This window comes from Styela clava, chromosome 15, assembly GCF_964204865.1.
Source record: "Styela clava chromosome 15, kaStyClav1.hap1.2, whole genome shotgun sequence".
Taxonomy (NCBI): domain Eukaryota; kingdom Metazoa; phylum Chordata; class Ascidiacea; order Stolidobranchia; family Styelidae; genus Styela; species Styela clava.
Window position 1 is genome coordinate 1,365,222 of NC_135264.1, and position 23,732 is coordinate 1,388,953.

The 23,732-nt window shown below is 34.9% G+C and overlaps 1 protein-coding gene and 1 non-coding gene across 3 annotated transcripts in view; both read left to right on the plus strand.

Annotated features, from left to right (window-relative positions):
- The window catches only part of LOC120333736 (microtubule-actin cross-linking factor 1-like), a 113,031-nt gene extending 97,915 nt beyond the window's left edge, over window positions 1-15,116 (plus strand). The window contains exons 96-132 of one of the 2 annotated variants that reach the window (XM_078109587.1): window positions 16-138; window positions 256-363; window positions 441-653; window positions 932-964; window positions 1,587-1,668; window positions 1,742-1,875; window positions 1,988-2,107; window positions 2,494-2,605; window positions 2,689-2,918; window positions 3,113-3,256; window positions 3,333-3,536; window positions 3,633-3,806; window positions 3,886-4,044; window positions 4,128-4,469; window positions 4,589-4,726; window positions 4,808-4,963; window positions 5,078-5,211; window positions 5,490-5,562; window positions 6,042-6,161; window positions 6,345-6,514; window positions 6,614-6,773; window positions 6,850-6,960; window positions 7,042-7,119; window positions 7,212-7,319; window positions 7,407-7,571; window positions 7,731-7,900; window positions 7,989-8,116; window positions 8,190-8,308; window positions 8,500-8,662; window positions 8,734-8,888; window positions 8,967-9,041; window positions 9,405-9,422; window positions 10,844-10,961; window positions 11,326-11,817; window positions 12,055-12,157; window positions 12,292-12,410; window positions 13,790-15,116. In XM_078109587.1, the coding sequence (XP_077965713.1) occupies window positions 16-138; window positions 256-363; window positions 441-653; window positions 932-964; window positions 1,587-1,668; window positions 1,742-1,875; window positions 1,988-2,107; window positions 2,494-2,605; window positions 2,689-2,918; window positions 3,113-3,256; window positions 3,333-3,536; window positions 3,633-3,806; window positions 3,886-4,044; window positions 4,128-4,469; window positions 4,589-4,726; window positions 4,808-4,963; window positions 5,078-5,211; window positions 5,490-5,562; window positions 6,042-6,161; window positions 6,345-6,514; window positions 6,614-6,773; window positions 6,850-6,960; window positions 7,042-7,119; window positions 7,212-7,319; window positions 7,407-7,571; window positions 7,731-7,900; window positions 7,989-8,116; window positions 8,190-8,308; window positions 8,500-8,662; window positions 8,734-8,888; window positions 8,967-9,041; window positions 9,405-9,422; window positions 10,844-10,961; window positions 11,326-11,817; window positions 12,055-12,157; window positions 12,292-12,410; window positions 13,790-14,067 (5,529 nt within the window). In that variant the 3' untranslated portion in view covers window positions 14,068-15,116. The remainder of the gene's footprint in view (window positions 1-15; window positions 139-255; window positions 364-440; window positions 654-931; window positions 965-1,586; window positions 1,669-1,741; window positions 1,876-1,987; window positions 2,108-2,493; window positions 2,606-2,688; window positions 2,919-3,112; window positions 3,257-3,332; window positions 3,537-3,632; window positions 3,807-3,885; window positions 4,045-4,127; window positions 4,470-4,588; window positions 4,727-4,807; window positions 4,964-5,077; window positions 5,212-5,489; window positions 5,563-6,041; window positions 6,162-6,344; window positions 6,515-6,613; window positions 6,774-6,849; window positions 6,961-7,041; window positions 7,120-7,211; window positions 7,320-7,406; window positions 7,572-7,730; window positions 7,901-7,988; window positions 8,117-8,189; window positions 8,309-8,499; window positions 8,663-8,733; window positions 8,889-8,966; window positions 9,042-9,404; window positions 9,423-10,843; window positions 10,962-11,325; window positions 11,818-12,054; window positions 12,158-12,291; window positions 12,411-13,789) is intronic. The other variant, XM_078109588.1, reaches the window with a different exon arrangement.
- On the plus strand, window positions 5,826-5,898 carry Trnar-ccu (transfer RNA arginine (anticodon CCU)). The gene has a single exon. It is a non-coding gene; the product is annotated as a tRNA-Arg (tRNA).
- Window positions 15,117-23,732: the final 8,616 nt, after the last annotated feature.

Here is a 23,732-nt window from a genome sequence, read left to right on the forward strand (position 1 = left end):
CATAATCTTTTTCAGTTTTACGAACATGCCAAATCTTGTGACAAAAATCTTGATGGTTTCTCGTCACGCATGGATGACTTCGTATTGATAACGTCACTTGCTCCAGAGCATTTGAAAGAAAAGGCTGAAAATCAAAAGGTATAATTATAATAATGTCGTCATCTAGAGGTAAATAAATTATATATGTATGTGTATAAACAAACAAAATCTGGTTTTTTTTTATTTCTATTTCATAACTATATTATCCATTTTTAGGAACTCAATGAAGACTTGGCTTCGTCTCGTGGTCGCGTTCACAGCGTATCTGACGAAGGAGAGTCTTTAGCTCATCTTTGTGACGAAGACGATAAAGATAAAATTGAAGTAAGTATCGTATTTATTACTTTTTTGATGGTTATTTCATGTTCACAAAATTGATTGGAATTTTGTATACCATTTAGAAACAAGTTAATGCCTTGGAATCCAAGCTTTCGGACATTGTTCAAAAATACAAAGCTTCTTCTATCGAGCGCTCTCTACCGCTTGCAGCATCATATGTTGAAGCAAAAGACGATCTTCTGCCATGGATTGAAGAAACCAATGGAGTGATTGAATCTTTCAAGCCGCCTGCAATTCTCGAAGATGAATTGAAATCCCAACAAAAAGAAGCGAAGGTACGAGCGAATATTATATTGTTTATCCAAATATTTTGTTTAGAAAGACTGCAGAAAAAAATTGTTTTTCAAAAAGCATCACTGTTTTTTTTGTCCAATGTTTATAAGCATTGTATGAGTTTATATTTAAGTGAATTATTTTCAATCGTTTATTTTTTTTTATTCGAGTAGATTTTTTGTCAAAGCTGTGCGGAGTTCTGTGAAAATAGCCATGTATAGTATAACCAACCCCCAGTTCTTCATGACATAATGAATTACGCTCCATATTTATTTTATAGAACGAACTACTACTTGCCACATATGCATATAAGGTAAAATAGTGGTGGCACTCAACATTGTTAAGTAGCTAAAGCTTGGTGGCACGGAAATGTTTCACAATTAGATTTAGCTAATTTATAACACACCAAAATACCTACAGGATTTGACTGTTTCGATCAAGGTGTTTAGGTGTCCAATATAAACCAGATGCATGCGATCCCTACTTACTGCTCAGGTGACTCCATCCCGATTACTTCAATATTCAAAGATTCCATATAATTATTCTATAATATATTGATATATGTTAAGCATTTTACATTGATCTAATATGCTACTTAATTATGTTCACAGTTTTGGGTTTCTATTTCTTGCTTGCAACCAAACACAGTTCACTTTCTGTCTATATAAATCTACATTATCTCTACATATAAATCTGTATTCTATTTTTAGCTCAGCCATTAGGGGGGTCTCCTGCCCTTTATCACTATTCACCATGTCCTATCAATCTTGTCCATATATCTCTATATTCATATTTTTATATATTCCTGCCTATCGTTATGCATCTTATAACACAAGCAAAAATAGCGTTCTTCTCATGCACTTGGTGTAAGAATGGTAACATCAGTTCATCAACGAGTTAATTTGAATAGTTTGAATTTATATTTCCTTATTTAGGCGCTCCGTGATGATGTTTCTGAACATAGACCGTATGTTGACAAACTTAATAAAATTGGAGGTCAATTGGCTCAGATTATGGGTAAGATCATTTTGCATTCTTATCATTATTTTTTTATAATTTTTCAGTGTGATAATAATTTCGAATATTTTAGTGGCTGACAACCCCGGCCTTGCTGCTGAAGTTGTTCAATCTACCGATGATATTAACAAACAATACGCTGGTATTCGAGAGGCGGTGAGAGGTCGTTGTGTAAATCTAGAAAACGCTTTGGGCGAATCTAACCAGGTAATGTAACTCATGCAAATTAAAATAGATATCTTTTTCTAATATGAATAAGGGGTCATTCGTTTTATTTGAAGCATCAATGTCAATGTATCGTATATTTCTTTTTTAACAGTTTTTTGAACGGATGAAAGCTTTATTGGAGCAACTTACAAACGCAAATTCGAATCTCAGGTCACTCCCTCCAGTTGTTTTGGAAATGGATAAAATTAAAGAAAGAATAAATAAAGTTAAAGTACGTACTAATTTTTTGATTTTTTATCCATCAGTTCATGCTATTCTACGTCGGAGAAAAAAATATTTTTTACAGCCAGTGAAACTACGTCGAGCGCACAAATATTTATCAAATTCTACTTGTGATTTGTTACGATAAAACTTGTTGTAATTCTTGTTAAACATTTGTGAAATGTCACTTTCAAGTTTTGTATCGATCCCCGACACGACGTTATCTCCATGGCAGTATAACTCTTAGCAAATGTTATCTTAACCGCAACCCAATGACAGTGCCTATCCACATGCTTCGTGAAAAATTGATCTTGCAAAAAACAATACAATGTACTTTGCTAAACATCTTTTTATTAGCGATTAGCTCATAAGTGATTATACTTTTTACATCTCAAGCATCAAGAGGTAGAGCTCGGAAAGCTTCTTCCTACCTATAACAGCATCAAGACCCAGGGTGAAACTCTTCTCAGCCGCACGAATGAAAACGCTCTCGGAGGATCAAAACAGGGTATTCACAGTTTTTGCTTATGATTCTGATAAGTAGTCACTTCATAAACTGTGTTTTTAAAGTGAATTTATTTAAACTCTCAGTTGTGAAAGACAAGCTCGCAACTATGGAGACTGCTTGGAAGGACTTGTCAGAACTGATTGCTAACCTTCTGCGGGAATTAGGCGAACTCCTGAACTCCGCTTTGAGATTTTGGAACGATGCGGAATCATTGCATAATCTGCTAAAAGAACTGGATACAATTATTGGACAAGAAGTTGGGGAACCTTCGATTGACCTTGTTGCTGTAAAACAACAAATAGAAGTATTAGAGGTGAGGATTACATACGAACTCGATACATAAATACGAAATACCAAGTCTTTTCTAATATCGATTGGACTATATCCATATTTTGTAATTGATGAAATTCTTGACTTCTCCAATCTGTTACTATTTCTTGTTCCATGTTCATATTATGCATCATTATCTACCGTTGTTCAATGATCATTTACATAAAATATTTAAAGACGCTTTGTGAAGAAATGTCAAATCTCGAGAAAGACTTGGATACCGTACGCCTGGAAGCCACAGAGTTATGTTCTACGGACGATATAGCACAGCAACCAGGAGATCACCCACACACGATGGAGGTTAAAAAAGTCTTGGACGAGGTACGACACACAACATTAGTTAATGATATGAATTGTTGATCTTTGAAGATTGTTTATTTATCTCGTAATTTGACAGCTTAACGGTACATGGTCGGATCTTCAAGACAATGTCGCTAAAACCAAAACGAAATTGGACGAGGCGCTAAATTCGGCTGTGGAATATCAAGAGGCTGTTCAGCGAATGCTCGATCTTCTCAATGAAGGCTCCGAAAAAGTGGACAATATGGCTCCCGTTGCCACCGAATTAGACACTGTCAAACTACAAATGGAAGAAATGAAGGTACCTAGGATATGAATATTGATGATCAAATAAATATACGCTCAATCAAGAATTTCCTAATTTTCTTAATTCTATATTTCTCTATTCTATAAATAGGGATTGCGAGCCCAAACTCAGAGCAATCAAATGGAACTAGAACGGCTGTGTAACTTTGGTGATCAAGCGGCGTCGCAGGCAAAAGATGATGCAGAAAAGGCAAATTTAAAAGCCTCAGTTTCAGATATGAGAAACTCTTGGAAGGAACTGAATAATAAAATTTTAGCAAGACAGGTAAGGAAAAGTTGTCGTTTTTTTGCAGTCCAATCTTTTGCATGCATGGAACAAAATTACTGATTTCTCATTTTGACAGCATGATTTGGAAACTGCAATGTTAGCATTAGGACAACTTCATCATGCCATCAACGAAATTGCTGCCTGGTTAGACAAGACAGAACAACACCTCGACAACCAAGCACCACCACTAACAGACAATCCTCAGCAAGTTGAAATAGAGCTTGCAAAACATAAAGTATGTATTTATTTCGTTCGCATGATATACACACAAACCAAAACTACTCATATTATAGTCAACGTTAATTCGATATTTTTCAGATACTTTGGAACGACATTTCGGCACACAAGGTCACATTAGACTCTATAACAGCTGCTGCACACGAACTCAGCTTCTCCGCTACAGAAGCTGGGTCAGATCCAAACAAGAAAGAGGGCGTGGAAGCAAAAATGGGTGAGCTCAACTCTCAGTGGGAAGAAGTCAATGCCAAAGCACAAGCACGACAATGGGAGCTTGAAGAAGCACTTGAAAAAGCTAAAGGTCATCAGCAAGAATTAGATTTGTTGACTCGTTGGTTGCAAGACAAGGAGAACGCATTGGGACAAAATGCGCCTTATGGTGGATTACCAGAAACAGCATTGGAGCAGTTGAACACGCATAAGGTCGGTCCTAATTTTATAGTTAATCAAAATTAATACGGATCGTTGCAAATCAACCTGATTATTTAAATTTCTTTTCTGGATACATAGTTATGAAATGTTATTAAATTTACTAATTCCAGGAACTAATGGATGAATTGGAAAAACGAAAGGAAGGTGCGGATAAATTTTTGTCATTCGACTCCGGTACTAACCAAGTGGAGGCCGACTTGTTTCGGGAAAAACTCAAAGTCGTGGAAGGAAAAATGGTGCTTCGTAAGGTGAGTATCGATAGGAATTTTTCTTTTGACGCCTAATCCTTGACTTCAATTTTACTTATATAACACTTTCACAATTATCAGGCAAAGTTGGAAGAAGTTTATCAACAGGCTAATGAATTTCACAACAACCTGCAAGCTTTCAGGAAATGGTTAACAAGCTCGGAAAAAGCATTAGACACGAATCCCCCACCCAGTGTTGTTTTTGAAACGCTGGAAGATCAACTTGCAAAACAAAAGGTATCAATTTTTGTTGACATTTTATAAATGTTATTACAAATTTAATAAATTTCTTGAAAATAGCTCAAACCCGACATGAATTGCATGATATTCCGAAAAAAAAATTATTTTCAGGAATTCGAGGACGACGTACATTCGCATCGAGATATATTACTGGAGTTGGAAAATGCTGGATCTCGATTGAAATATTTTTCACAGAAGCAAGACGGAATTTTGATAAAAAATTTACTTTTGTCCGTACATGCAAGGTGACATATTTGCAGATCAATTCAATTTGAAATATTATATGAATTTGAAAGTATTTTATTATATTACAGTTGAGCGCTCACTTCTAAATTAAACAAATGACTTAATTAAATGCGCAAGCCCTACGCAAAAACATGTTCCATTTTATCCCTATGATCATAATTCTTGGGTAATTCATTTTATTATTAATAAAATATTCCAGCCATGTTGTGCAACGCCTTGACATCATTTTTTTTTACATTGTTTTAACCATATGTGTAATTACTTAAAATCATTTCAGATGGGATAAAGTTACTTCAAAAACATCTGAACGTTCATACGTTTTGAATGAATGTCATAAAAAGGCGAAGCAGGTAAGGAATCCATTCTATCTGGTGTAATTCAAACACGTTGTTATTGAGATTATAAAATATCAAAGCAGACGTCTCCTAGTCACGCCTCGCTAATTTTCTAGACCGGTTTCCTTCAGGCAATTTAGTTTGCTGTGTGACGTCATCTAACGCTCGTCCATGTTACTCTCCTTTATTGTCTCACTTTTCACGCGTCTCTTATTATGACAGCACATAACAAACAATCACCGCATTAAGTACATATTTCAACGCGTTTGAAGCCGGCTGCCCCGGTGGCCTAATGGATAAGGCATTGGCCTCCTAAGCCAGGGATTGTGGGTTCGAGTCCCATCCGGGGTGGATTTTTCTTCTCCTATTGAATTCACTTTATTATTTCTTATCATTGATGATAGTTCCGTCACAATATTTTAGCGTTTTTCGTTTATCATCAAGGCTTCTATACGCGAAATTTAACTCTTCTTAAATTCATCTTTCGTTTGCAGTTCTATGATTCAAGAGATAAGTTGTGTGATTGGTTGGAGGCGGCACAACAACGTTTGGCAGAAACTTATGAAGCGACCAGCGATCCAGACAAAATTAAAATTCAGCTAGATGATCATAAGGTTTGTAATTTTTGGTTTGTGATTAGTTTATATAACAAAAAATCATTTTGTTTTGATTAATTTAGCTGGTAGTTGTAATCAAACAATAAAATAGATAAAATTATATTACTAACATAATTTTTTAAAACACAAAATAAATGATATTTTTTCAAATTTTTTAATTCTTTATTTTATTTATTTAAGGAATTTCAACGTGCTATCGGGTCCAAACGACCCGTGTATGACGCGACCACAAGAAGTGGAAAGGCTTTACGCGAAAAGGGCCATTCATACGGCGATAAAAGTCATGTGGACGAAAAACTGCGACAACTGAAAGAAAAATGGGACACACTCTGCGGAAAAGCGTCAGAGAGGTAAGATATGCATCAAAATTCATTTCTGTTCATATCGAGATATTCAATCCAAATTATCATTATTCCAGAGTCCTTAATTAACCATTTTATACATTTCAGGCAAAATACTTTAGAGGAAGCTTTGATGGTTTCAGGACGCCTTATTGATGCCATCGAATCACTTCTAGACTGGCTGTATAAAGTAGAACCTTCTGTGGCTGCAGATTCACCTGTGCATGGCGATGTTCACACAGTTGCTAATTTGATCGATCATCACAATGTAAGGTGTTTTTACTAATATCAAATAATATTATTGACTTGAATTCAAGGTAATGTTCTTATTATTTTAATTTTAGGACCTTTTGAGCGATATCAAAACCCGCGAAGTTGTCGTACGGTCGCTCGAAAAGTCTTCGGCAGATTTGGCAGAAAGTGCCGATTCTTCCTGGGTTAAAGGACAAATGCAGGTAAGTTTACTGTTTATTTATATTGTTTAGTTTTTATGTTGCAACTGGTTAAGTATTTTATGAAACATCTTTGTATTCAAGGAACTTTCGATGCGTTGGGAGGCTTTGTGCAAATTTGCAAAAGTGAAAGAAGCAAGATTAGGTTCCGCCAAAGCTCAGGTTTTTATACATATATTTAAATTTTTTTTGTTAAACTTTACAATGTGGCTTAATAAATGTAATAATTGTTATATCAATCATTCCTAATTCAGGCCGAGGAATTTCAAGTTTCAACTAACGACATACTCGCTTGGTTATCTGCCGCTGAAACTAATTTACGACTCAATCAACAATTACCGGACGACGAATTTCAACTCCAGGTATTTATATTTATTTATATGTGATTTTTGTCATTATACGTTTGAAACTTGTTCGGTACCAATGCATCATATTTTCAATATTTTTAGGAGCTGAAGGCGTCAAATCATGAATTCATGTCCGAATCCGAACGAAAGAAAACCGAACTTGAACGATGTATTTTACTGGGCAATTCGATCTTAGAACAAGCTCACCCTGACGCAATCTCACAACTGAAACATTGGCTGCGAGTCCTGCAATCAAGATGGGATGAAGTATGCAAACTATTGACCTATATTTCATTCTGCATGGGACTCAAATAAAAAGCTTTGGGTATAGGAAAAGGCCAACACAATATATGATAATAGCTGATCAATAAGGAAAAGTTGGCCCGGATAAGTTTTGAAAACTGTAATTTAAAATTATATTTTTAGGTTGTCACGTGGGCTCAGCAACATGGCGAAAGAATCGACTCTGCTATAGGCGATATGGAAGCGAAAGCGGCTCTCATGGAAAAACTTATGGGCTGGTTGAAAAATGCGGAACATAATTTGGATGTTAGCAACGACCAACCGATGCCTGAATCAATTGAAGCCATCGAAACGTAAGCTATTTAGGGTGTTATTTCCGTGGGTGAGATGGAATAATTAGTGTTCAAATAAATAAGAACCAATTTTTGCTCGAACTTACAGACTCATCGCCGAACATCAAACATTTCAAGATGAGATGCAGAAACTACAACCCGACTACGACAAACTATCCCGGACAACGAAACGTAGACCAACAAGGCCAGACATACTTAAAAAAGGAAAAAATCAAGGTATGAACGGTTTTAAGCTATTGTAGTATATATATATTTAGATTCCGTGCAATAAACGTTTGCATATTCACAGATATTTTATCAGATGATGAAACCCCTAGCGCACAACTTCAAAATAAATGGCAGAGAGTGTGGTTTAAAGTTCTTGATAGACAACAAAAACTTCAACACGCTCACGATACCGCAAAACAGGTAAGATTATATTCTTTATACTTATCAGATTATCAGTTTATACTTATTATGAAGTGAGCAAAGGCTGCCTAGATTATTCAGTGTTTTTTTGTATATAGTTGGTGTTTTTTTATGTTTTTGAACGGGTAGTTTCAAACAGTTCTCTGTCGAATCTAAAACTGATATTATTTCAATGTTATGTTTAACCTTAGCTTGCAAGCATGGACTCATTCTCATTCGACAAATGGAGATCCCGGTATATGAAATGGATGAAAAACAAAAAATCAAGAGTAATGGACTTTTTCCGTCGAATTGACACCGATGGAGACGGTAAAATTACGAGAAAAGAATTCATAGACGGAATTATCAAATCGAGTAAGCGATGACATTTGAACTCTATTTAACAGGTCATGTTTCAACCGTTTCTAACAAAAATCTTTTTTTAGAATTCCCAACAACTTTAGTTGAAATGGAGCGCGTGGCCGACATTTTCGATCAAGATAAAGATGGATTCATTGATTACTACGAATTCGTGGCTGCGCTTCATCCTAACAAAGAATCGTACAAACCTGCAACCGATGCGGATAAAATCGAAGACGAGGTAAGTATTGCCACTGATAACATATTGAAACACAGTAGAAGGAGTTATTAATTTCGAATTATCATCTTGTTTGAACAGGTTGTGAGACAAGTTGCAAAATGTACATGTGAGAAACGTTTCCAAGTTCAACAAATTTCAGAAAACAAATATAGGGTAAGTTTAATTTATATTTTCATATTCGGAAAACATATATTTAATTTTAATTTGATTTATTCGCATTGCAAATTTTAGTTTGGTGATTGGAATAGCAGCGTGAAAACTGAAAAGCCCTCTCCTACAAGGAAGGTGAAATAGTTAGATAAAAGAGAATAGTGAAACCTTCATAAATTTAGATATTTTTGAAGGAGAGCACTAGACTTTTAGAAAGTTGCAGAAGAGCAAAACAGATATTTATTTATTTACTCACGCTCGAAAATTGTTGTCTGAAAATTTCGTTAAAAATATTGATAGTCTCACTTTTTGTTTCTTTTATTTACTATTTTTCTCTTTTTGCACATCTTTGCTTCCTCTCTACAGTTTTTCATGGGATCTCAGGTACTTTTCATTTTTTCGGTGTTTGCACTTTGTAATTGTTCGTCATTTTCATTAGCATATTTTAAATGATATAACGCCATCAAGATGCAGTGCAGTCAACTATAGTTAATGATAGCTAACTTTTGAAGAATTAAATAACGCATGTTTATTGCATGCAACGCGATACATGCATTTTTCATTAGTTTATTTAGAATTTTAGATATTTACAAGTGATGAATCGATATATCTTCTGGCGCAGGTCTAGAAAACTTTCCTTTATATCGTTTTAATTTCATTTATCATGAATTATCCTTGATCAAGCGTAAATCGTCGAACGATGTGGTAGATTTACTTCCGATTTATATTATGTGTCCAGCCTGGTGCTAAACAATACTTCGATCACTAATGTTTTGGGATTGTCAAACATTATACAACCTCAATCCTATACAATTGTATCACAACAATTGCTTGTAAAATAAGAACTACCAATTCGAACTAGTATCTTACATTCTTGCCTCCCGTACTGGTGGTCACAATTCGTTTTTATATTAACTTAGCTAAAACATTAACATACTAACTCATGAAGTTATATTACATTATTTTAAAAAAATAAAAAATAATTGTTTTCTATTTTATTTTGAAAATTTTTTATTTAATCTATCATTTATGATCAACATCACATTCGTTTAAAGTGCAATTGCGACCAGAAAAAAAAAACAGAAATCTTGCCTGCAATAAATATTATTCAATAAATGTACTTGAAATTTAAATGAAACTGTGGTAAAATTACTTGAACAAAGCGTGCAATGAAGACGAATTACTTCAGAAAATCGGTCTAATCGAAATCCGTGCTTGGCCCAAGCAATACAAATTCAATCAATAGAATGTTTGTTTCACAATGCTCTTTGATTGCATGTAAGCCATTGTCGATAAAAAATTCGGAAATGTATCAAGCACACACCAATGAATGAATATTCTTCAGCAAACCATGCATCATGCCGCATCAAACTTCGTGGTTGTTTATATTTGATGTTTACGGCATGTTTAAAATCTAATAATCAGCAAATTTGCGTCGCAAGTTGGATATCATAGCATTGTATTATGGATTTCCACACGTTACCAAAACAGATTAACATCATTGGATTGTTTGGATTATCTCAACTTTTCATCCTACTTTTGTGTGTATGGTATTTGGCCTTTGTCTTTCCGGGCTCGCTTCAATTATGTAGACTAAAGCATGTTACTAGTTTGCAAAATGACGCTGATTAAAAGCATATCATGTGAATTATAATGATCTATCATTTTTTATTTATATTATTCATGAATTCTGTAACTCTTCAATGTAGTTTCTTCTTTTATATAAAATTCCACTTACGCTTCTACTACTAGCTGTTTAGCCGATAATAATATGAAAAGTATTTAACAAATTATATATTTTTTAGTTTGGCGACAATCAACAACTTCGATTGGTACGAATATTACGTAGCACCGTTATGGTGCGCGTAGGTGGTGGCTGGATGGCCCTTGATGAATTTTTAGTGAAGAATGATCCTTGTCGAGGTAAATACTATATATGGTATTTTTAGTTGTCATTTTTACAATTTATCATTTCACATTTTATTGTAAGTATAGAATTAGTTCAGTTGTCACAATAGCAGATAACGAACGATCTATTTGTGTGTATTTTTTTGTCGTTTTTCACTCAATGATAGCTACTGTTCTTCTGAACTCGTCTCTGTTTTCCCTGAATCTCTTTTATCAAAACAATCATAAAAAATGAGTCGTTTAATATGATCTGAAAACTTCTGTATTTTTCTTTCGTACTTCATTTCTTCATTCTATCTTCCTTTCATTTCATTTTCTCATCGACATCGAAACATCATCAAACGTCTTATGTTCTGTCATCAACATCGACTTTCAACAGCTCCCGCGGAAAAGTCATCATCAACACCTATTTTACGTAGAAAAATGTTATTATCTCTTGATGCTATTATTGATAGACATACGCGAAAGTACTCAGTAAAAACCTCAAAACCTAAAACAGCTTTCTTGCGAACTCCCCAAAATTGGGAAAGCTTAGATGTTCCGACCTTAACACAAAAAAAATCAATTTCTGCCTCTAAAATACCACGACTTCGGAGAGCCACGTCAATGGACTCGGATATCGATAACGCATCACCAACTTTAAGACGCGATGAAAATTATTCCTCTCAATGCAATTTGTATGAATATACCCAAAATCCCGAAGATGACCATAATGACGAGACTGACTCTGAAATTTCAAATGATATCTCACTAATAAGTAAATTATTGTCCGTTAAATTTGGTCGTTATAACAATGACATGGATTCGGAAGACAATTTAGATCAATCATCATCTGAAAATGGAAGTGCTGTCCTAGAAACCTCCAGCCATGGTTTGTATGATCTTTCTTCAACAATACTCTCTCCTTGCTTTAATGTTTTCATCCTGTAGTAATGTTCAATACTTTCTAAATAATTTTCGATAGATTTATCAGATATCGCAATTTCTTCTCAGTTGGTCGTCGCGGGCGTTTCAATCACGTCTCGATTTCTGCATGAACAATGTTCAAAATTTGATCTGTTGCAAACTAAAATACTCGAGATGACGTTAACTTTTTTTTGTGTTTTAGCTAAAGGACGCACCAACAGTGAATTACGAGAAAAATTCATTTTGCCTGCCGGATCTTCTCAGCAAATGACAGCTTTTAGAACAAAGAGAGGCGGTACTCCAAGGTAGGTTTTAAACATATTCTTAATCGAGAATGAAATAGACAGGGCCTGTGAAAAAAATCTGGTAAAGTTACTATCTGAAACGTTGAATTAACGCTAGTTCAAATAAATATCAGTCAATTTTTTTCCAATTTCAGATCACTTCAAAGCTCTCGGCCGACATCTCGCGGATCATCACGAACCGCGTCACCTTCTCGCCACACCATTACTTCAGGAATACACCCAACACCACACAGAAGCAACGGACATGAATGCCGTAAGTCATAATTCAGACTCCGTGTTATGAAGCATATCGCTAGATGAGAACAAAATGGGCCTAAGTCACATTTTATGGAATTTTAATTTATTAAATACTTTTGGGTTTTGAACAATGCTCGAAAAAGATGATGATCTTGGATTTTTTAATTTACCAATATAAAATATTTTAGCTGGACTTTGGAATAGAATATTTTATAGAAGTTGAGAACAGAATAGGCCTGAATCTAATATGATGAACTTATGCATTTTCCATCGGATATACTTAGTGTCGGAACGGACATAGGCTGATTTATTAATAGTTTTGAAGACAATTGATGATGAGCTAGACTGCAATCGTACTTGTAAGCACAGATCAGAAAAAGAACGAGGAATAAGCTTAGATAAATCTTGATGTTCGAATGGAGTAGAAAGTGCGCTATGACGTCAATCTTCAAAAATGTGTTCAGTCATCTTGTCCTATTAAAGCAATGTTAGGCTTTGGATCTCAACTACCCTGTGTTGAGATATTCCAAATTTGATGATCACTGAGGGTGTTGTGAAACTGAAGTAAATTAGTGATAATATTACAGTGATAGGCCAACGGCACCTAAGTCACAATCATGGATGTTGGTTTCAGAATTTCGAACTGGAAGGATTCAAATCAACTTTTTGAATCGATTCGAGGTAATTACAGAAAATTAGTCTTGGTTCTATTTCACTCAGATAATAGTAAATAATTCAACCACACCTATCAGACTGAAGTGCTTGAAAATGTTGATTAGAAAGATATTCTCAGGCCCGCTCAGGTCTTCACAAATACTAAGTACACATTCTTATCTAGATATTCGAAAATATTGAAATTCAAGATTTTCTCGAAACTCAAATTTGTGACTTTGGCCTGTTCTCTTCTCATCCAGCGATATAAAATTCGTATAGCCAATACATAAATGTATTAACTATGTGTAAGCTGATGTTTGTTTATTATACGGAATTTTGATTTGTATATGTGAAATTCCTCAAGTTGCAACCGGACAAGTTATTCACTATGGGGTCTTTGTCCAACTCACCCAAACTGATTAGTTGAAAAGGGTGCATGTATGCAATATGTTTATTTTCGTGGATTTATACCTATGTTTTGTTGGACCTCTCTGAACAGGACTTCGAGTGGCCACTAAGTGGTTAAAACTCGTTAATAAAAGAGAGGGAAGCAAAAATCAGCCCGTTCGCTCTGGGCAGCGAACGAATTTTGACTATACCTACTTCTAAACGGATTTGAAAGTATGGAATCAAAATACTTTCAAATAAACACAGAGGTAATACTGGCAGACATACGGTAGTTATTTTTATTTTCTTTTTGTTTGTGTGTGTTCGAAATTTTCATTTATGTTTTATTTTCAGCAAAACATAAAAGTGTACGAAGTCGTGCGTCAAGTGGATCTTCGGACCGATCTTCAACCCCTTCCATTTCCAGCGCCGAAGCTCCTACGGCAGGAGATACCTCCGTTTCAAGTTCAGCAGTTTTGTCGCCTCCAAACCATCCCTCACGTCACTCTACCCCCGTGAAAAGCTCCACTCCTAAAGCAACAGGATCGTTGTCAAGGTCAAGCGCCGCAGATACACCAAGGAGATCGAAAATACCCACAAAGGGAGCTCCACGGAAAATAATCAAAAAATGAGAAATAATATTAAACAATTCATTCCAGTGTATAATATTGGTCCAGTGTAAAGTTATCTTGATTTAAAATAGGGCGACACCCTCGATGAATTAATTGCACACACTCGTCCTGTTTCTACCAGTAATCATGCTCCGTATATGCTAACATTATTACACTATGTGCTGTTGTTTATGCTTGTGTCAAGTACGATTTGTCGATATAGCGCACTTGTATAGCCTTTGTGTAGCATTTTCACTGTGCCTATACTGTGTTGTGGTTAATTCGATTATATCAGTACAACGTGTCTTTATTTATTTAACAGTTACTGGAATAGTGTGCTGTGGTAATTTATAGTTGACTTCCGAGAGATTTTGAGGGGTAATCGAACGATTTTCTACATCACACATTCCGTTTTAAAACAGTATTTCTACGTGAAAAATTTTAGAACCAGCATTGTCGACAACACCACCTTATATTTTTATTACTTCTTTTGCGTATTTAATGAAAATGCCTTAATTTGTTTACATAAAACTCACAAGAAGTTAATTTTCAATTAGCTTGATTCTGAATATTCGGTGCATTGAATTGAAATCTTTGGTATTGAGACTTTACCTTTGTACATATAATTTTTCCCTTCAGTCAAGGACATATGTTGTATATTTGCTTGAATTAGGTGCTAATTTTTACATTTGGTGTTTTGGTAAGTTTTTCTCGCATGTATAAACAAGGCGCTAATATCCTTTATTTTCAGAGCACCAAAAAAATGATATTACTTTTTTGTCAACAATTTTGTTTAATTTATCGTTTTTCGAATTACTATTATAATTATTAATAATTTAGCTTTCCTATATTTATTTTGTGTGCTAATTTTCTTTATTTTGCGACATAATTCACAGCATTTCATAGATAGCACGTTATTAATTTTTCATTCCTTTTTTCACTACAATTGTTCATAATATACACACATTTCTGTAACCCAACGATTCGAAAAAAAACTGAAATTTCATTATATTCGTTACTATTATCATGCGAAATAAAATATGTCGTGAAATTTCTACTTTTTTAAACTTCTGGAAAGGCGTACATGGTCGCGAACATTTTTATTGGTTTGTTCATTGAATATTGCAAGTAACTCCGTTTAAGTCGTCTGTCTGTGCTTCGAAATAGCATTACTGTCGTGAAATGCATAAGGCTTGGGCTAATACGACCACAGACTACCTCCGAATCGCCTATTCTGGCATTTACCTGTAACAACATGAAAAGTAACAGCATGATGCAGTCTTCTTATCAGAGGACAGTAATACAAATAAAAGAAGTTCTTCAAATACAAAATTTTAGTTTGTATGTATATATAACAGGGTGGTCAAACCCTGACCCGCGGGCACATTTCGTGCAGCCCACAAAACAATTCTTGCGTATACTAATCCTTGACGGATTTTTGTATTGATGGCTGAACATTTTTGAGTTTTCAACATTTTTAGCTATTTCAACTGGGGTTGAGATCCCTAGATTTAAACCCTTCTTCTAATCCTGATGTCGAGAGAGGCGTTTGTTAAAATCACAAAATATCAATGTTGTATCTATAAACGTCAAGGCAGTGCTAATATGAGAATGACGTCTTATGATCGGTACCAAGTGAATGAATTTTCTTGTGCAGATAGGATGAGATGAGTCGCGCTATCCATCACAACCTCGCACCTTATACTCACATCAAGCAACTCCTTAATTGGAGAGACGTTTTGTGCCTTTCTTTTAGTGAACACAGTACTCTATTTTCAAGCGTTGGCCTTGTGACAGCAGTGATGAAACGCAGGGTCCAGTTGGTTTTTAGCTAGGTCCCGAAATCACAACTTTGGTAGCTTTGGTGTTTTTTTGACGACAGCAATAGCCCTGCTCACGCTGCAAGTTAGTCAAACATAACAATTCATCAAAAATGAGTGTCAATAGAAAGGTAACAGGGGAAAACTGGAAGGAAAGTTATTTTCTTTCTACAACAAAAGTAAACCGCGGTTTCTGCTGTGCTTTCAAGTAATATCTGTTACGAAGGAATATAATTTGAAGAACTCACAAAACCAAACACTGGAAAGGAGGAGGAAAATACCACGTTACTCCTCAGGAAGCAATTTTGAAATAACAAAAGGCTTTATAAATTTTCCTTAGAATAGAAACAAAAACTCAATGTAATGTATGTTACATAACAGCAGGCTGATTAGTACGGTAAACTCTCATTCTTCAATAAATTTAAAGTAAGTAAGCTCGCGATATTTTGATCACTTTTGTGTTTTCTCCGACTGCGACCCGCGAGACCGCCTCAAAAGTTTTTTCGGTCATTTAACCTCGCAACCTCGGACCTGTAACTCTAACATTGCTATAATATGACATTATGTTGTGGTTACAATGTTTATGACATATCACTTGATCATTTCTCACAACTTGTCTTGGAATCGCAGTACCCTTTCGAATGTACATAAATCGAAGAAGCCGCCGAATGTTTATTTTTGTGTATATATACGATTTCAAAAACAAAATTTTATCGACTCAAATTAACGACATCATATAACAATGGTAGTGATTTAGGGAACATTTATTTTTTTTGCTACAATTTCTGTATTGCTGTTGTTTCTGATCTGATCTTATGAAGAAGACATACTCCTGGTTCCGAATACATATATTGCAATTGTATATTTACAAATACAAAGGATAGTTCCAAGTCATGACTGATAAGTCACATAAAAATCAAAGTTTCACTGCAAGCCCGAGTTCGTTAATTACTTGTCCATCGTTATCCTTTTTTTTCTCTCCTAACGATTGGTCGCTTTTATGCTGGTTTTGGTATCCTTAGGGCATGACGCGTTATCGTCATCGTACCTTACAGGACGTCTAATTGTTACGTATTTTATGACTGAGAGATTGCTTCTAATTTTAAGATTAGTATGACTTTAAGTCTAAACACGTCACTTAACCAAAAGCAGCGAAATTACCCAATATCCTATACTATGCACCTACTTTAGCTGCGGAGCAGTGGCCAAGCTTGGGCGTGCAGTGAAAATATATACACAAAATGCAACAAAATTCATAAAAACATAAGAAAGTTGAAATTATGATTATGAGACAGAATGTGTGTGTGTTATACAGTGTATGGAAAGAAAAAGATTTGGCGTTGGTTTATTTTATAATTTAGGTGACAGATTACTACCAATGCTTAGCTTTAATACACTTCGTTTCACATTAATAAATTTTGAAGCGCTGAAAAAAATTAAAAAATACGCGTGTTGCGTTGATGAGCCTTTCCGGCTATAATTGTGATGAGCCTCTTTGGGCGTTTAAAAATAAAAAATGATGAGAATTTCACTTGCGTTTATGCAAATGCATCCCGAAGCGCTGATTCGAAATACGATCGTATTTGTAATCATATTTTAAAAAAAATGTTAAAGTCAACGTAAAGTATATTTAAAGAAAACGAATGCTAATATCTGCCAAAATCGAATAAATTAAATATTTTTGAGTAAACCTCGTTGGGTTTAATACCAAATATAGAACGCCTTAAAGATTAGAAAGAAGGAAACGTGAAATACCTGTGAAGAAGAAGAAGAATGTCTGTCCATTTTGTACACGAAATTGAAATATTTTTAGTACAATATAAAATGCTACAATCGCGCGGTTTCTTGAAGTTGGTTCGCGGGCGTTTCTTTCTGAAGTTCTTTCGTTTCATATCTTTCTCATTTGTTTTTGTAGTCAAGAGTTCCGACTAGTTTTTGATTTTACGGTTTTTTTTCTGGTGTAAAACAGTTCATATAGTGTGAATGTTTTACACACATATTTTTATAACAGTCCATATAATGTGAATCTCATACACCTTTTAAATCTAACAGTCTTTTTCTTTTTGTCAGAGTCTTTGGTATTTCGCTTGTAATTCCTTGATTTTTCATACTGTCTGAATCTTGGTTTGGTTGTTGTTTTTCATTTCCCTTGATCTTTTTATCCTCGGCTTGCTTGTGGAGTTGATGTCTTTGGGGTCACCTTTAGTTCTAACGGTTACTTTTCAGACTCCATCTCAGAAAGGCGCTGGTTCGTCTGTCGGGTCACCATTTTTAGGGAACATTTATTTTTTTTGCTACAATTTCTGTATTGCTGTTGTTTCTGATCTGATCTTATGAAGAAGACATACTCCTGGTTCCGAATACATATATTGCAATTGTATATTTACAAATACAAAGGATAGTTCCAAGTCATGACTGATAAGTCACATAAAAATCAAAGTTTCACTGCAAGCCCGAGTTCGTTAATTACTTGTCCATCGTTATCCTTTTTTTTCTCTCCTAACGATTGGTCGCTTTTATGCTGGTTTTGGTATCCTTAGGGCATGACGCGTTATCGTCATCGTACCTTACAGGACGTCTAATTGTTACGTATTTTATGACTGAGAGATTGCTTCTAATTTTAAGATTAGTATGACTTTAAGTCTAAACACGTCACTTAACCAAAAGCAGCGAAATTACCCAATATCCTATAGTGACTTGGAAAGCCGATAGAAAAATGTAATCCCCCGAGCGTGGGATTGCCTTAGAAACTCTGTTGAAACAGTGAAAAGGTTTTTCTGGTAAAGTTTCAAAGTAATTTGTAGCCTACTGGGTAGTCCCCAGTGGGGACGGGACGAAATTCAGAATTACTATGTCTCGAGTCGGCCCACGATTTTTGGTCTTGGAAGCGATGGATTCTAAGTCCTTTTATCCCTATTCAATTCTAGTTTTACTAACCTAACTAACGGATGCCTGGGCTATGTACGTAAGTGTCTTTAAAGCACAGTACCGTATTTAGTCAAAACTATATTACTATGTAACTTTAAAATTCAAAAGCATCTTTTGCTTTGCCTCTTTAACACCGCGTACATACATATTAACTAAGTTAATTCTTCATACGCACGTAAAGCTAAATTCAGTAGAAATACATGTATATAAATATGCAAACTAATTCAAAACCGACAAATACCGATAGCAATATTATTCAGCGCGATTGTTCCGTATTTCCTGTTTCACATAAAGCATCAATTCCGTACTTATGCAAACGAGATCGAAGTTTTGTGACGAACAGCCCAAATGTACTGAAAGCTTTTTCTGCTGATGAGGATAAGATTAACTTAATATAACGTTCGAAGATGAGCGGGCCTCGTCCACTTCGACGGCTTCATGTCCTTTTTGGATCATTATTTTACTTAGATCTATGGAGGTCATTACCTGTGTTCGATCCTGACTTGATGATTCTTTCTAATTCTTGCTTGTAAGATTCACATGTTTTTTCTTCACGTACTACAGTCGAAACTAGTGGTACAAACGTCATGTCTTCGCCGTAGCCAAACTGTATGACCGAATCCCGAGGCGAAAAACAGCGACAGCAAAAATAGTCATCATCAAAACTATCATCCTCCACACTGCCCCAACTCCCCAATGCTTTTCAAATTAATTCGTTCACAGCCTTGTCTTGTTTATTGCTATGCTTATTCTATTACTTTGCCTTACTTTGTCACATTTGTTTTGCATAGTTTGTAATGTGATAGTGAAGTTCGCTGCAGCATTTTACGGATGGCTAAGATATAGGTAAAGAAGTGTGAATAAAGTTGTTATTATATGCTCGGGGGCAGTGGTTTCCAAACTTTTTTACTGCAACAATTTTTGCAGAATCAAAGTCTACAGATACTCGCAATCACAAACGCGAAAACTAAACAAATTTTGGAAAGTAGTATATATTCTATTTAATAATGGTAATGAGAACGATGCGCCTGTGTATCGACTGTGAGTTTGGAGGCGTTGGTGTAATGTTATTGTACGTTACTGTTTGATTCAGTGGTTCCCAACATTTTTACCCCGACTGGCAAACAACATTAATTGAAAGGGTAACAAAGTATTGGAATAAATGAATCGAAAAAAAAACCTGCGTCTTAGTATAAAATTCAATGTTTTGACAGGCTCGCACAAAAAAATCACAAAGTACCAAAAATAGTTTAGACAACAAGCCGTCGAATAGAGTGAAATATTACCTTCACGTGGACAGTGAACATAGGCATAAACTTTGATAATATTTATATATATGCGACAGATGATGCTCCGGAAAAGGGGAGAACACTCGGAAGATTTGATAACACATGGAATCGTATGAGGACCCCGATGTAGAAATCTCTATGATTCGGAATATTAAATTTCTGTCAACTGTGGCATTCCTGTTATACCAGATGCGAAACATTAATCTCAAATCCGTGCTGGCGTGATACCCTCCAAACACCCATTTAAAGCCATGGAAATGTTTTACATGGCATTACTAATGTTCTTCGGTACTTCATATACATATATGCATCATAATGTTTCACAAATGATGAATTCATGAGAGAATTTGTATAAGCACGAAATACACAAATAAATCAGATTATCGGCAACCTAAATACCTCTCCAAGTCTAAAGGGTATGCCAAAAATCGAAAGAGCAAAGTTAAAAAGAAACAGCTATAGTCTTGACCACAGAATTTTTAAAGCGTACCGTACATGAGTGCATGATATCGTAATAAGTATAATCTTCTATGCAATCGATCGAACGATGATTAATTTTTTCTATTGACGAACTCCGATAGTTTATAATCATAATCGATATTTACAAGATTCTGTGTACATAAGTAGTCAAGAAAACAGTAGGAGTCAATACTGAAATAAATTTTTCAATTCGTAACATGTCTTTGTTCACGCATATGGAACTTGTATCAAAACAGAGTCCATATACACTTGAAGCTGGAATCAATCGATGGTGTTGCTGTTCACAAATATCTCTAGTCCTACAATATCTAATTTTGTTTAGAATAAGTTTTAATGCATTTATGAGTTGGGAAATACGCCCACTAACACTGACGCTTGTTTTTGTCTAATTTCAAATTAATTTTCAATGTGTATTGAATGAGTGAATTTATGTTTGAAATTCGACACCTTGATAACTGTTGATCATAACACAACGCGACATGCATAACGACAACGCACTTCTTCGACTGAGTGCTACTGCCAAGTGTGGCAACCAACGAACATAGATAACATATGGATAATATAGTTCCAAATGCAGTATTCACGTTCATATATTAAGCAACATCTATATTTGCACAATGCCTTATTGGGTTATGCGCTCACAAAAATTTTAAATTAACATCTGTAAGTATAGAAATGCCTTTTAATTTTGTCTATATCTATAAACTTATATTGACAGTGATATGGAAATAACCTTTAAAATGATATGGAAACATTTTAAACGTTAATTTCTTGAAAACACGGGCTGATCAATAGTTGTCATGTATATGTCATATACCATAAAGTAAATTTTGGGACTTGAATGAATGATGGGTTGATGATAAATGTACATTTATATTTTATTTTAAAATCTGATAACATCACCACATGTTAATAATATACGGTATTGCTGGATGTTATACTTAACTGTTCCAAAACATAAAGTGATACTCTATTCATTCCTCCTCACTATGCATCTTTGTGTTTTTGTTCGTTAAACAGATCCTTTTCTTCTTGGTAGCCTAGGCCGATGGCAAAGCTAGATTTGAAGGTACCAAAGTAATAAATACCCTCGGTTCAAACCAATAGAATAAAAATGCGATGATCTATTTTATTCTCAAAATATTACCCGTGCGAAAACAAAGACAAAATGTCTTTGTACTTGTAGTTAAATATCCTGAAGTCAAATATAATTCAACCTTATATGATTTCCTGCTAAAGAAAAAAATGACCTTGGCAGAAAGGTATTAATCGTATCAACTATTCCGCTTTTGGAAATATATATTGAATCCATGACTGACATTTCAGAAATTGTGTCACAACAATTGCATTCAACTGTAACGCGATTACCTTCATTTTTCAAAACCACCGTTATCTCAAATGCAATCCATGCACATATATAACCCTACCAGCATCCGGACTTGTTGGCCGTCACAGGGTAATCTCAGTTGTGATGGCAGCATGTTCTAAATCTAAACGCTCTCTCTTAAATATTCGAACTCTGACGTGTTTAAACCAGGTTTCTATTTCACACTAAATTTGTGGCACACTATCGATAAGACGATTTTATTTAGACCCATTTTCATACGCATAAATATCACAGAAAAATCTCGTCGCACATACATAATCGATTGACGACGCTTTCTGAAGCGTGTAATGCATTATGCAGGGATAGCTATATTACGCTGATTATGAAACAAAATAGGGCTAGATATGAAGTTTATTATTCTATGCCCCGGAGAAGCCCACAAACATCAGGGTGTTGGCTGTCCGAAATAATCGAACTGACAGTGGATCGGTTTTTCGCAATTCAGTTCGATAATATAACTCTACATTGTCCGCCCCTATTTAAATCCCATTTCCATTTGGATGCAAAAAACTATGCTTTCCTAATTTCATAGAATTAATGGTGATAAATTGAAGAAGCAATACAGAAACAAAAACATTTCTATCCAGCGTTGTGAAATAACGTCATTTCAATTCAAATGCGAAGAATCAAGCGAAAACAATGTCGGCCTGTATAATCATATGTCGCATCAGAGATTCCTAGCGACCGGATCAAATGCACAACAGCTAAAACACTCTGCTACTGAACTGTGTTTATTTCAAGGAATCTAATTAAGCCAAACATATACAGAACTAAATACGGTATTGTAACTAAGGTGCTAAAAGGTGGCCTTACTTCGACAGTCCTAAACTACTGTAGTGAATTTCTTGAATAAACAACACTTACTTGTATACATACATTACTGCACTTAAAATTACAGAGATTATTTTAATGAGTACATGAATTAAAAACTTGCTGAATTTACACTACTATTGACCAATAATGTATGTGTTTAACCAATATCTAAAATCTAAAGCTACGATAATTCGATGCATATCTGATAATCTGAATGCGAGGAGTATTTCTTTCGACGAAATTATAAGTAATATTTGTTGTATTTAAAGTATATGATGATTTCATGTGATAGATATACGAATGACAATGAATTATACTAAAACCACGATAAATAATATTCATTCATGTTTTATTGTCTCTCTACAATTTACAACCAGATTTTCTTTAAATCGGAAATCGGTAAATTATAGAGTGCGATAAAAAAAATTCTGTTCTTGCTTATTTTCTATCAAAAGTGACCCAGCGATGATGGGTAAATGACAACTATTTCGTCGTTTTTGATTGTTAGTTGTTAAAAATTATATAAAAATTGCATGGAAATTCTGTTCAAAAATCTGCGAGAAATCACTGGTAGAACTATTCTATTATCCAGCTGTTAGGGATGCCAGGAGAAATAACTGAGCAAAGTCCTGCTTATTTCTAATAATCGCTCTATATAAAACGTGTGTTTCGAAGCTCTTTATTTAGAATACACGTATATTTACTTGTAAAGTGTTGCAGTTATATATCGTCACGCTAATAACCGAATTGCGTAAGTCATTTTTGGTGATTTTGAGTTTTTTATAAAATAGGTATTTATGTAGTGCTGCGCACCTGTTTGTTAACTCAGATTTTATTTTAGGAATTCCGAAACCCATAAAATAGGACATTTAGTATGGCATGCACATTTGTGCAATTGTTTCGTCATAATGAATTATCATTGTTACCGCGGGACTATTGTGACGTCACAAAGACAAAATAACCTCTGCG